This window comes from Adelges cooleyi, unplaced genomic scaffold (assembly GCF_023614345.1).
Source record: "Adelges cooleyi isolate 19-005CV unplaced genomic scaffold, UGA_ACOO_1.1 ACOO_flye_CR_arks_rails_tigmint_CR_PRNA_574, whole genome shotgun sequence".
In the NCBI taxonomy this organism is placed as follows: Eukaryota; Metazoa; Arthropoda; class Insecta; order Hemiptera; family Adelgidae; genus Adelges; species Adelges cooleyi.
The window spans coordinates 13,794,585-13,807,593 of NW_026096268.1; the positions used below are offsets into that span (position 1 = coordinate 13,794,585).

Genomic DNA, 13,009 nt, shown 5'->3' on the forward strand with positions numbered 1-13,009 from the left:
TTCCGTTAGCGTCTCTCGTGATGTCACGCACGCCGTGCATGATGTTGTACCGAACCAAACCATAAACAAACGCCATTTTGGGCAGGAATTTTACTGCCGAATTCGCCGATAGCCTCTGGATTAGTCCGGTACCTCGGCGTGTTGTCTCCTCTGTGTTTTATACAATTATCTTTTTATTTGTTTCAGTTTTTTAAGTAAACCTGTTAAAAAGTTATTTTTTAAGTAAATTAGTTAACGTTCGTTACTCTTCAATAATGGCAAATCCACGTAAGTAACGTTGCAATATTATTATTCGTTGGATTGAGCGCGAGCAGGCGGCCGGCCGGTCGGTCGTTAGTCGTTACTCGATTATTGCGATGCAGTTTTTCGATACTAAGTGCTACATTTTGAACAAATTCAATACATATTATTTAAATAATAATTATCCATCAAGCTCTATGATTTTCTCGAATCGGTCAACGTTTTAAATTCTAAAGATATCTAGACTACTAAACTATAGCCAAAATTAATTTTTGCTATCGATACTATATAGTTTATTGTAAAAGTAGAGCATAAGAACAGTTCTTTATTATAAAATTCTATAATATTTCAATGGTTTACAGTTTAATGGGCTTTGTATTGATAGTCTGAATTTGTCGTTGAATCCTTCTGCGGTCTGCCTTCATAAACTACGTAGGGAAAAATTAATAAACATCAAGTTCATTCCTTTGAATGAGTGGTTCTCTAAACACCATTTGCATACATTTAAAACGTTTTAAGCTGTGGCAACTAAGATTTCTAGAGATAAAATTGGAGCTGGGCTTAAGGATTTTTTCTGCTTCTACGCAAATATTATTTGCTGTCCTACCTATTGCCAATAATTCATTTTATTATATCTGCCTCAGTTTAGTTATTATGAATTTTTTTGAATTGATAATACGGCTAGGTATAATAGTAACTTATTAATCTTTTTTTTTTTTTGTAAATCTTTTAGAATACTCTACTAATCAGTATGGTGGCGGAGGAGCTGGTGGTGGTGTAGCAGGAGGATATGGTGGATATCCAGCTTACGGTGCCCCTCCACCAGGTCCACCTAGTTACCAACAGCCGGGCGCTCCTCAATCCCAGCAAACACCTCAACCACAAGGTTATTCTGGTGGAGGTGGCGGTGGTGGTGGATGGCCCCAACCTCCTCCTCCACCCACTGGAGGCCAAGGTAATTATAGGCCTTCGGTAGGACCTCCAGTAGCTGGGCAACCAGTTGGTTGGTACCAATTGTCTTAACATATTTTCAAAATGTTCTGTTCATATTGATATAACATACTTATTACTTTTTTTTTTTTTAAGGGGCTGGCAATTATGCTGCTTATGAACAACCACCCCCAAATTTCAGACAGCCTGGAGGACAACAAGGATCGTTCAATGGTTCTAGTGGTGGTAATGGCTACGCAGGCCCACCATCAGGCGGTTTTGGCGGCCCTGGTGGATTTGGAGGTAAATTCAACATGACATTTAAATTATACTTCTTGTTACTAGAATTTTATTTTCAGTTAATTATAAATATTTTGATCATTTCAGGTGGCAGACAGGATCGTGGAGGTAGTAGCGGTTATGAGTAAGTAGATAAATTATTAATAAATTATATCATATTAAGAAAATAATGCTAATTTGTTCATAAACTATAATGACATTTAAGAGTTAAACCTTAGTATGCTGAATGTTTCTCTCCTTTATTATTTATTTAAAAAAATTTTTGTATTTTTAGATAAAATTTAAGCTATTTGAGTATAGCTTTCAGAAGTTAGCACATGATTTTTGAGTGTTAACAAATATTTCTGTTACTTGTATTGATGTGTTAATTCTACTTGTAAATAGTGGACATTTTTTTGATTATCAGTATTAAAAATTAAATTAACTGTCATTATAATTTTTAATTTTAATGTTTGTATTAAAAATGGTCATAAGAAAAGAGATGACAATATTATACCCTTAAGTTCATTACTTGTAAAAATAGATATAGTGTATTTTCTCATATCTAAATATTACTGTCGTAATTTCCATTTGAAATCAAAATATCATTTAAGCTTAAAGTAATTAGGATATTTCGACTGTGCATGTTTAAAAGAACCATATTGTTAAGATAATATTGCGTGTGACATTTGGTATAAAAACTACTAGAGTGATTTTAATCAAATTATGAATCTATAAATAAATACGTAGAAATATTTAGTTATATTTATAGTCTAAAAGTATTTTTATAGATGCTTTTTTATTTTTATATCTCATAATGTAAGTACATAGTAAAGAAAAATCTGTTGTTTATACAACTCCGTGTTAGTGGTTCCTATATGGATCACCAATTATATTTCTATAAATTAGTTTTTATTTGAAAAGTAAAAATCGCATCAACTATAGAAAACTGTTTGTTACGATTATGTGATAATTCACAATGTTTTTTGTTTCATTAACCATATTAATGCTTTAATGAACTAAAGGGTTGGTCGGTCGAATATCCTATTTGGATTTTACCATGTAAAGAGGGTAAAATAGTCGTTAACTCAATTGCGTGCAAAATACGTAACTTATGAATAGTTAGGATTTTTAATAATAATAAAAAATGTATTTAAAACATTATTGTGTAAAAAAAAATCTGTTAATATTGTCACAATTTTAGTAGAGTGACAAAAAAAATGTGCTGGATGGTAAATTTGTGTCATATAAATTTCTCTTATTAATGTTATTTATTTTTAAGTACAAAAGCATTATAGGTACAGAAATAATAATTTGTTTAATATTTGGAATAATCACAATAATTTGCCTACTTGTGTTGGCTGGCTGGTTGGTTGGTTGGTTGGATTATATCCAAATTTGAATTTAGGTGATAAGTATTGATGGTTTTATTTTTTAAGTATGATTAAATTAGTGTTGATAATGTTAACACAGGTTTATGTTAACTTTGTGAATAACTTTCTAGTGTTATCTTGCTAATATTAATATAGAAATACGGCTTTTTTAAGGTTGATGTGTTATTTTTTTTATATGTTGTAATTTTATTTTTCGAGGTTTTTATACAAAATATTGATTCAAAACTGAAAATGTAAAAATATTGAAGGACTAATTATACCGTTTATTAAAGCCGCCAGTTTATAAAGTAGAGTTAAAGATAACGGAGTTTTATAACTACGTTGTGAATTTATAATTTAGTAATTGAAATATTTTCATATTGATATATAAAAAATATATAATATTTCCTTTACCACCGTGGCACGACTTGTCACAGTTATAATCGGCAGGCGCGGGTGATACTAAACCAATGATAAAGCCTAAATCATTTATTATTTTAAGCACAACACCAAATGTGTTATATGTATTCATTTTATGGTAGAGATGTATGTAGGCAATCCCATTTATTAAAAAAAAACCATAATAATTAAAGATTTCTGTAATTGTGTGATTGAAAACGAGAGGTTTTGATTATTTATAATTTGAAAGTTATTATTTATTCTGGTATTAAAATTTAAATAATTGTCTCTATTATTGATAGTATACAAAAAAATTATGTTAAAAAACATAATCATTTCAATTGCCATTGAATTTTTCTCAGATTTAAATTTTAAAATTAACCATAACTTGTAAGTCAAAACTCAAGTTTAATATGATTTGAGACATCAAGAATTTTATATATATATATAACTGGTCCATCTTATCTTTAAGCCCTCTTTTGATGTCTCACTTTGACAACTCAGTTAAAAATAAATCGGAAGAGTTATAAAAATAAATTTGGATGTCCAAAACTATCTTAATATTGGATATTGTCATAACCCTAGTACAATCACTGTACAAAATTGATTGATACTTGTTGTTATATTTTTAAAACGCCATTATAAATATTATTTATAGTTAGTTTATTAATTGTAATTTTTTATTTATAAGAGCTTGCAACGAATAAAGCAGTAACTTCAATAAGTCTTTTTTAAGATTATACTTTATTTCTTTTAAGAATTTCTTGCTGTATTTTTCACAAAAAGCTACATCAATACTCCCAAAAGAGAAATGGGTCATTTTAAAAAAGGTTTGAAATTTATTATATCCAATGAAAAATCTATGGGAGTTGATTTTTCCTGAAATACAGTTTATAGTATAAATAAAGAAATATTTGATTGTTTATGTAATATTTGGTAAAATGTTTCATTAACAAAGATAAGTAAATTTTCCACTGAAATAAGCTTAACTAAAACCCATTTTTAAGTAGAAGTTGAGATTTTACAGTGATGCACCAAATATTTAAAAAATATTGAGTTATGTGTGTAACTGCTATGTTCGCTGCGAGTATCTGATAATATATTAATATCGGTTTGAGAATTCATTACGGTGCACTTATAGACTGTGCTTTATAAATATAAAATTGATTTATTATATTGTCGTTAAATTGCAAAATGTAATATTTATTTGTTTCCTATCAAAATATTATAAATGTAATCGTGTTTGATTGTGTATGCAATTTATTCTGTTCTAGCTCTGGCGGCAGGGGTGGTTTTAACAAAGGTAAATAGCACAGAACCAAGTGGTGCTTTATATACATAATAACAATAAGTAAATGGTTCATAGGCACAAACGAGTCTGTAACTAAAATAAGTATATTATTCCTCGTTTGCTGTTTACAAGATAAGTTAGTTATCTTGCAAGGTAATACTTCTAAACCTAAATATGTCAAAGTCTATTTGATGGTACTATATTTTTTATTTTTTATTTACTTAAGCGATCAGTGGCGTGCAATGAGGTTCTAGCAGTTTAGTAATTCTGTCAATATAGGGCAAAAATTAACATTTTTAAGATTACATTTAAGTAGAACATCTTTAATGCACGGGGAACTATTTGAAGTGGTTCAGTATATAATACATGGTAGTAATAAAAAATAATATTACCTGCTACAAAAGTTTCGTTAGTGTATTTTTGTATAACAATTTAGTGTTAGGTATTCTGCTTAGTATTGCATACAACTTGGTGTAAAACATTGTTTTCTTCTAAAAACAAAAATGTTTTAATTTACAATAAATAAAAGTACGAGTTGTTATCACTCCAGCTCAAAAATTAAATAATAAATGGTATTGTAATTAATATAATATTATAATATGCTAATTTAGCAAACTGTTTTAGAGGTATAAAATTTTAATAATATTAATCAAAGGTGAATAAAAAAAAAAAAACAAATTACAACGAAAAACATATTATTAAAGTAGAATACAAATTTTTACAATACAATATAAGTAATACAATAGTTTTCTAAAGGGTGGTATGTGATATGGTTTGCCATAGTTATTATATTATGTTTATACTGAAATGTGTAAAACTCTTGATGCCATTTCGTATGATTACTTATTAATTAAAAAAATTATGACACAGGAATATTGTTATTTATTTTGTAACATTTAAAAATGAATAAGAAATCGTTCTTAAGAGATACTAAAAAAAAATGTACGGACTAACAACTCGATTTTTTGTTATGTGTAAATATTAAACATATGTTTGTAGGACAATAATGAATGTTTCATTTGAAAGAATCATGTTTGAAACATTTTTCTGAATGGTTCTAATATTTCAATTGTCAATACACACTTAATTTAGAAGTAGGTAATTTTTAATGTGTGTCACAATAAAATTATACTAAAATGTCGTTTTAAATACAAAAAAGAAGAATTATCATTTTATGGTTTTGTTTACCTGACGGTGTTATATCTGACATGGGTAACACAATAATATATAACCCAATTATAAATAATTATCAAAAAAATATTAGAACATTATGTGGAAGTTTCAACAATAATTTAGAATTTTGTGGAATTTCCCATTCAAATGTGTTAATAAAGTTATTAAACATATTATCAAATAACAATAATAATTAATAAAGAAAAAAGGGTGATGTAGTATGGTATAACTTATAAGCTTAAAAACGTTTAGAACTCAGGTCATCAACGAATTTGTTGAAATCTTTTAAAAAAAACATTTTACCTTTATTTGGTGTGTAGTGTATTCCTATGAATATTTATATAAAATAAATTGTGTAGGTATCACATTATGGTATATAACTGTTGTAAAAAGAAAGATTAAATGGTTAAAGTGTGTTAAAAATTGTTATCTGTACATTTTACATAAAATAGGTAAACATTTTTTTTAAGCTAGTATTTAAGTCTACGCATAATTAAATCCGAAAACATAATGCTATTTAAAATTCTAATCTAAAATTTATTTTGAACTAAACGTTTACAAATAGTATGAATAATTTTTGTAAATGGTGAGGAATTTTTGGTTGGTTGGTTCAACTGTATTTTATAAACATTATGTAAAATACGTACTTATTTAATATTATAAATATTGGATATTAACTAATAGGATAGGTTACTGCACCCTAATAATGCACGCCACTAAAACTGCTTGTTGCAATGGTATTAGATGGATTTTAAGAGTGAATATATTACGGTTTATTATGCCTTGTTTGTTGTACTATGAATATAATTTTTTTTTAAACACTAATTTTCTAGTCAATTATTTAAAATAGTTGATTGGATAAATTTGGTTCAGAATATTCTGTAGGCTTGTAGTATTATAACTATTTGCATTTTACACTTTTTCTAAAAATTGTATTTGATGATAAATCGACTGTTTCAATTGAATATTTATATACTTAGTTGTAAATTATTAAATCTTCGTTCGAAAGTTTTATGGTTTTTACTCGACGGTCAATATTTATTTCATCATTTTTAAATTTATAACCGGTTTGTTGTTCATATATTAAATTATTATTATTAATTTTTTTTATTAATCAATCAGGCGGAGCACCACCTAATGATCGCAGTGGAGATTTTATTGTACAAGAAGACACCATATTTGTTTCTGGCATGTCTTCAAATACATCCGAGGCTGAAATCGAACAACATTTTGGTTCAATTGGTATCATTAAAGTAAGTATTTAAAAAGCTATTATTATATTAATCTCTACTTAAATATATTATTTTTACTTGAAACTGAAACTAAATAGAAAGAAAATAATGTACTTTATAAACTTATTATTATTTTTAGACTGACAAAAAAACAGGAAAACCCAAAATCTGGATGTATAATGACAAAGCCACTGGACGACCAAAAGGAGAAGCAACTGTAACCTATGACGACGCACATTCTGCGAATAGTGCAATTTCTTGGTTTAATGGTTAGTATTTTATTTTACTATTATTGCCTATCACATAAATGTAAATTTTTAAATCGATATTTTTAGGAAAATCATTTAATGGATCTACAATTAGTGTTCAGCTTGCAACAAAAAGAGATAATTGGCAAGGAGGTCGTGGAGGAGGAGGAGGAGGAGGCGGCGGCGGCGGTGGTGGTGGTGGTCGCGGAGGCGGTGGTGGCCGAGGCCGTGGTGGCTATGGAGGTGGTTTCCATAATATGGACGACTCTCAAGGAGATGATGGTAGCGATGGTGGTTATGGTGGTTATGGTGAGCTACGTAATAATAATTTTCATTTTTATGCTGGGTTTCATAAACGTGTAATTAACCAATAGATCTTTAAGAGTTCCATAAACATAATTTAGTAGTCGTTGATAGGTCCATTAAATTTTAATGAACCATTCAATTTATTAATTCTTTAAGTAACCCAGCATACATATCATGATTTGAACTTAAATTTATTTTGTTTAGCGTTTGTTATTCAGTTACGGAATCATTTTCTTTTTTTTTTTAACCATTAAAACTTGTAAAAAATTAATATTGTTGCAAATTCTGAAATTAAATAAAAGCAATTTCAAGTGAATTTATACTAAAATAGAAAATACTGTAAACAGTTAATAAAGTAAAATAATCTTAATAATATTTGTTCCTATTTTAGGTGGTAGAGGTGGCGGCAGAGGCCGTGGTGGAAGTAGAGATGACCGTGGACCTCCCCCAGATCGTAGAAGGGATGATCGTATGGGAGGTGGCGGTGGCGGTGGCCGTGGTGGTGGTCGAGGCGGTGGAAATGATTCTGGCGGTCGTGATGGCGATTGGAAATGTACAAACCCTTCTTGTGCCAATACCAACTTTTCATGGAGACAAAACTGCAACAGATGTAGTGAGCCAAGACCTGAAGGCTATGGTGACAGCGGTGGCAGACGTGGTGGAGGCATGGGAGGTGGCCGTGGAGGGCCCCCAATGCGCGGTGGACGTGGAGGCGGCGGTATGGGCGGAGGCCGAGGCGGTCCAGGAATGGGTGGACGAGGTGGCCCTGGTGGCGGCGGTGGTAGAGGTTTTGGAGGCGGAAGAGGAGGACCTGGCGGTGGTCGTGGAGGTGGTGGCGGTGGTCGAGGTGGTGGACCAATGAGAGAGTAAGTGCCTTAAGAACTTGGATGACTTCATGATTTTGTTATTTTAAAATTGTTTTTTTTTATTTACAGTGACAGAAGAGGAGACCGAAATCGTCCTTACTAATGGAAAACCTATTTTTAGAGTTAAATTTTTTTTTATTTTATACCTCCCTATTTGACAATATATGCTTTGTGTATTTGTTGCTTTACGTAAAATTAGACTAAGTAGAATACAATACAAATTAAGTGGTAAAAGTTATATCAATAATTATTCATTTTTCATATTTGTAAATAAATAATAACGTATTCATAAAAAACATGAACAACTTTTCAGTAACCATACTGTAATATTTTTTTTCTACTACTACACGTAAATGCAATTTTTGTTTTTCATATTTTGGAGTGCTGTGTGAACCCCTGACCTCAATTTTTTCTCTTATTATCAATATCAATAAATGAAAATAATTCAAGTTGAAAAAAAAAATCTTTTTTACTGATATTATTTAAGAGGACGTCACACACCCGTTCTTTTCTTCAAAAAGTCACCTTGCAAGATTAATTTTACAAAGGCTGTAATCAAAATTAAGAAACCAAATTTTCACATAATATAGGCAACTACATTGTCTGTGCTCTAACATGGCCTTTTTTTAAATATTTCAACCAGTTAATGAATAATTAATTAACTAAGAAAGGACTTTTTTGTCTTGAAAATGATATAGCGTTGGTTGGTATTAGGTATATCAAAAAAACGGTTGCTGGAGCACAGATAATTTTGTCATACATAATATGTATGAATTTCTTTCCTTAACTATATATGAATCTTGAGAAAAATGTATCCTCATAAAACTTAACTCAACAGAATTTTTTTTTTTAAATCGCTGACAAGGATGCTATGATAGTCCGAAAAATAATTTAACTACCAAAAAAAGAGTACTAACTATTGAACTAATAATTACACAACACAGTTTGACTTTTAAGATTTTTTAAAAATGGGCGGTGTGGCGTTCCCTTAACCTATTATATAATCTAATCAAATGGTGTACCCGTTAAGATAAGAAAAAGAAAATTTTAGTAGGTTTAACAAGTATCGAATCCTTTTTTTAAAAAAATTTTGTGGTTTTACAAATTATGTATGCTTCTTGTTCAGTAATGTTGACTTGACAGTCCTCAACCTCAATTCGCTTTATTAAGTTGTGACTAGGGATATTCTGTGCTTTAAAACAAACAAGCGAATGACTTGCGATTTAATATGATTAAAATTCAGGTGTTCTTATTGAACAATTTAATCAGTATAATTAATATTTGTTAATATTTTTACTTAAATATTGTTGTTAGGATCGGAATTGAAGTCCATTATACTATCTGTACAATAATAAAATGAATTACATGTTGTTTATTGACTTCTCGATCCGTTTATATTTTTAAACAAAATCTAATGCAAATTAAATTATTACCAAAATTAACTTCGGCAAAGGAGCATTGTGTAATTTTTATAAACAAGGTATTTTTAAAAAAAATAATTTGGAGAGGGGTATTGTATTTACACATGGCAGACAAGTCAAGCTACTCAAGTGGGTGTATCCACAAGTTGTGTAAATAGTGAGGTATTTTTTTTTATGAGTCACTCAATACTATATAGAGCTAAATGGAATTAAAAATAAAACAAACTAAATTAAATAAGTGTATTTTATTTTTTATTATAATTTAAATTTGAAAAAAACAACAAAATAATAACAAATTACACATTAGTCTTTAATTTTTTTAAGAATCCGTTATTACAACATTTGATAATAAATACATAAACGTTATCTACGAAATTTAATTTTTAACGTATCTACATCATATAATATATTATCTAAATTGCCTACACCATCATACACAACATTAGATTCGAGGTACTTTTTATAGTATTCTATTTGAAGACTTACAGAGTATAATATATATATTTATATTTAGAAAATTACCAAACTAATAAAACATAAACCCACTATTTTTTTTTTTTTAACTTTAAATTTTATTTTGTGAATAGTTCATAGTAGATGATATTACAATATTTAGTTGGTAAATTGCTGGTTGTTAACATTAATAAAATAGGTACAAGCGTTTGCAGTTCATTCAGTCTTTACGCTTCTTCGATCCTTGTTCCTTAAATAATAATACATTTTTTTTATTAGTCTCTTCAAATTACATATCGCATAATAATTATTGAGGTTGTTCTACCTTCTGAGCAAGTATGATGAGCAATCTTCTAAAAACACCGATGAAGTCCACAAACAGGTCGACCGAATGAGCAATGAAATCCTTGTCTCCAGCTCTCCTTTTTTCCATGATTAACTGAGTGTCGTACAGTATAAATCCACTCATCAAAGCGAGTCCCAAGTAGAGGTACGACTGAAAAAAAAATAGGTCACGTTGAAAAGGATATTTTTAACTGCAATAGAATATTATGAAAAATTTTACTTTGAAAATAAGATCGGAGCCAAAGAATAAGTTAGCGAAAGACATCAACATAAGTACTGATAACAATGACATTAAAGTGCCTCCCAAATAAAGCCACTTTCCACGTTCAGCAAAAATGGCAGAAAGACTGAACGATGTGAACACCAAAGTCGATGCCAAAAATGCTGTTGGTATGATACTAGGATCAACCTGGATAACATATTCCACAAGTGGTCCAATTCCAAGTCCTGTTGAATGTTTTTTTAAAAATTCAATTATACTCTTAATATGTTCACTGTGGAAGTTTTTTGGTTGCACCTATTCAGGCCTTAAAATGACCTTAAAAAACCATTAGCACAATTTTTGGGGTTTATATTTAGAAACGGCACAAGGTAACATATTTTACAGTGACTTTAGATAACACTGACCAAAAATGGAGCGTATGTCCTAACGATGACGTAATTATAGATAAATAATTTATAAAACGCCTGACGCTAATTGACAGGTAAAGACACCATTTGCGTCTTCCGCAGTGAACAAGTTAACATAGATAAATCAATAATATGTATGATATATTTTTGCTATGGACTGTAACTAACCTGTGAAAAATGCAAATCCGATCAAGTATCCTAATCTGAGTGAGTGGTTTTTTCCGTTGTCTTGAGTGTACATAAGTGCCAGTAGCAATCCAGTTGCACCAAGAGCTGTGAGTATTCCAGCGCTTAGAAAGTTTGTGAACACGTGCACATAAGCTCCAACTGAGGCTGCTATCATTGCCACGGTCAAGCAAGCGTACACATTAACCAAATGTGTACGTACTGGTTTTTCACTAAATCAAGTAAATTTTATATAATCAACAGTTAGAAAACCAAGGTTTGTATTATATTAATATTAGGTTAATTCCGATTTTAATTTTTCCATTTTCTCAAATTATGCAGCATAACTGTAGTAGTTATACATAGGAATAAAAATAAAAATATTTAGTCCACCATTTCACTTTGAAAATGTATTCGACTTAATAGAGATGCAACAAATACTAAGTCAGAGCGATTCTATGCCATTTCATTGTACCAACATAGTGGACTCCCAGCTAAATAGATAATCCATTTAGACAAATACATTTTTTTCTTTTTAAGGCCTGCGTTGCAGCGCTTTGTTGCACCAACCTAGTGGACGCCAATCCAACCAAACTAAGATGGTTATGGCATAAGGAAAATAAGGAGAGACCGTAGTGAATGGAATTAGCATATTTTTGATGGTCAAGTTATAATAGATACAATGCTAACATTTTTTTGGTTCCCACCAAAATGATTTATTCATAATTTATTATGTGCATACTCTAGGGCACACACTGAATACAAATAAAGATAATTACATTAAATTAATTATATTTTTATCCTTGAAAATAATTTTTGATACAAAAGTGGTCAAACAATTAGTATTTGTTCACATCGCTATGATCTATTTTTTTTAATTAGTCATAATTTACAGCGTTAGGTAATAAACTTGTTATTTTCATCAGCATCATTGAATGCAATAATACTGCATATAATGTTACAAAATATATGTATACATTAGTTAATTTTTCACCCATACAGGGATAAGCGCATATAAAATATGATTACGCAGCCAATAGGATTAACATACACAGAATGAAAATATAACACTCGAAATGATTTCAATGTTGCATCTTGGTAATAATACAAAGCGATTAGTCACTGCTTTACACGTATATTTCAAGTATTATTATTATTATGTAATGTAAATCAATTAAAACGGCAATTAGGCAACAAACTAGGAATGTGTCTAGGAACAGCTCTGGATTTTCGGTTCGCATTTCTAGAGCTACGAGCCAAACAGGCGAATAAAATACTAGTTACATGCAAACTAATAACAATATTTGTAGACGGCAATTTCATACAACTTACATTTTCGACCCAAACGAACGGGCGAAAGTGCGGAACGACGACGTAGTCGACATTTTCGGTCGAAAGTATTCTTCTCCTTTGTAGTCGATGGAATAACTTCGGGCCAATTATTTAAACGAAACTACACGAGTTGTTTATACGATAACCGCAAATGTCGAATTATTTACACTTGTAGATTTATTTAACTGTGCGTATGCCGAACTGACCACACAAATGTTCAATGTTAATGCTAAATGCCAATTACCAATACACTCGACTCTGTTGCCGTGACGAATATACTAGAACAACACGTAAATAAAAATCCACTGACGTCACTGAACTTTGAC

At 30.1% G+C, this 13,009-nt stretch overlaps 2 protein-coding genes across 5 annotated transcripts; one reads left to right on the forward strand and one right to left on the reverse strand.

Moving 5' to 3' along the window:
- Window positions 1–23: 23 nt before the first annotated feature.
- Window positions 24–8,709, forward strand: LOC126842953 (RNA-binding protein cabeza). 4 transcript variants are annotated; one of them, XM_050580205.1, is made up of 10 exons: window positions 24–267; window positions 974–1,243; window positions 1,327–1,473; window positions 1,558–1,594; window positions 4,496–4,524; window positions 6,808–6,938; window positions 7,057–7,186; window positions 7,253–7,465; window positions 7,863–8,337; window positions 8,407–8,709. In XM_050580205.1, the coding sequence occupies exons 1-10, from the start codon at window positions 255–257 to the stop codon at window positions 8,438–8,440; spliced, it is 1,479 nt and encodes a 492-aa protein (XP_050436162.1). In that variant the 5' UTR covers window positions 24–254; the 3' UTR covers window positions 8,441–8,709. The 4 variants fall into 4 exon arrangements, with proteins under 4 accessions (XP_050436162.1, XP_050436161.1, XP_050436164.1 ...); XM_050580204.1 differs by having other exon boundaries at window positions 27–267; window positions 7,253–7,474; XM_050580206.1 differs by having other exon boundaries at window positions 31–267; window positions 974–1,195; window positions 7,253–7,474.
- A 1,279-nt stretch (window positions 8,710–9,988) lies between these two features.
- Window positions 9,989–12,969, reverse strand: LOC126843167 (bax inhibitor 1-like). The gene is made up of 5 exons (XM_050580529.1): window positions 12,684–12,969; window positions 11,355–11,584; window positions 10,777–11,003; window positions 10,537–10,707; window positions 9,989–10,461 (listed from the first exon to the last, which is right to left on the reverse strand). Exons 1-5 carry the CDS (start codon window positions 12,734–12,736, stop codon window positions 10,432–10,434), a joined length of 711 nt encoding a protein of 236 aa, XP_050436486.1. The 5' UTR covers window positions 12,737–12,969; the 3' UTR covers window positions 9,989–10,431.
- Between the last annotated feature and the right edge of the window lie 40 nt (window positions 12,970–13,009).

Bases quoted from the DNA above. Each gene is read 5' to 3' on its own strand.
- LOC126843167 (XM_050580529.1), bottom strand. From the start codon at position 12,736: ATGTCGACTACGTCGTCGTTCCGCACTTTCGCCCGTTCGTTTGGGTCG. The intron at 11,585-12,683 runs GTAAGTTGTATG...TACTTGATTTAG, and splicing joins CGTTCGTTTGGGTCGAAAAT to TGAAAAACCAGTACGTACAC. The intron at 10,708-10,776 runs GTAAAATTTTTC...TTTTTTTTTCAG, and splicing joins GCTCCGATCTTATTTTCAAA to TCGTACCTCTACTTGGGACT.
- LOC126842953 (XM_050580204.1), top strand. The intron at 1,474-1,557 runs GTAAATTCAACA...TGATCATTTCAG, and splicing joins CGGCCCTGGTGGATTTGGAG to GTGGCAGACAGGATCGTGGA. The intron at 1,595-4,495 runs GTAAGTAGATAA...ATTCTGTTCTAG, and splicing joins GGAGGTAGTAGCGGTTATGA to CTCTGGCGGCAGGGGTGGTT.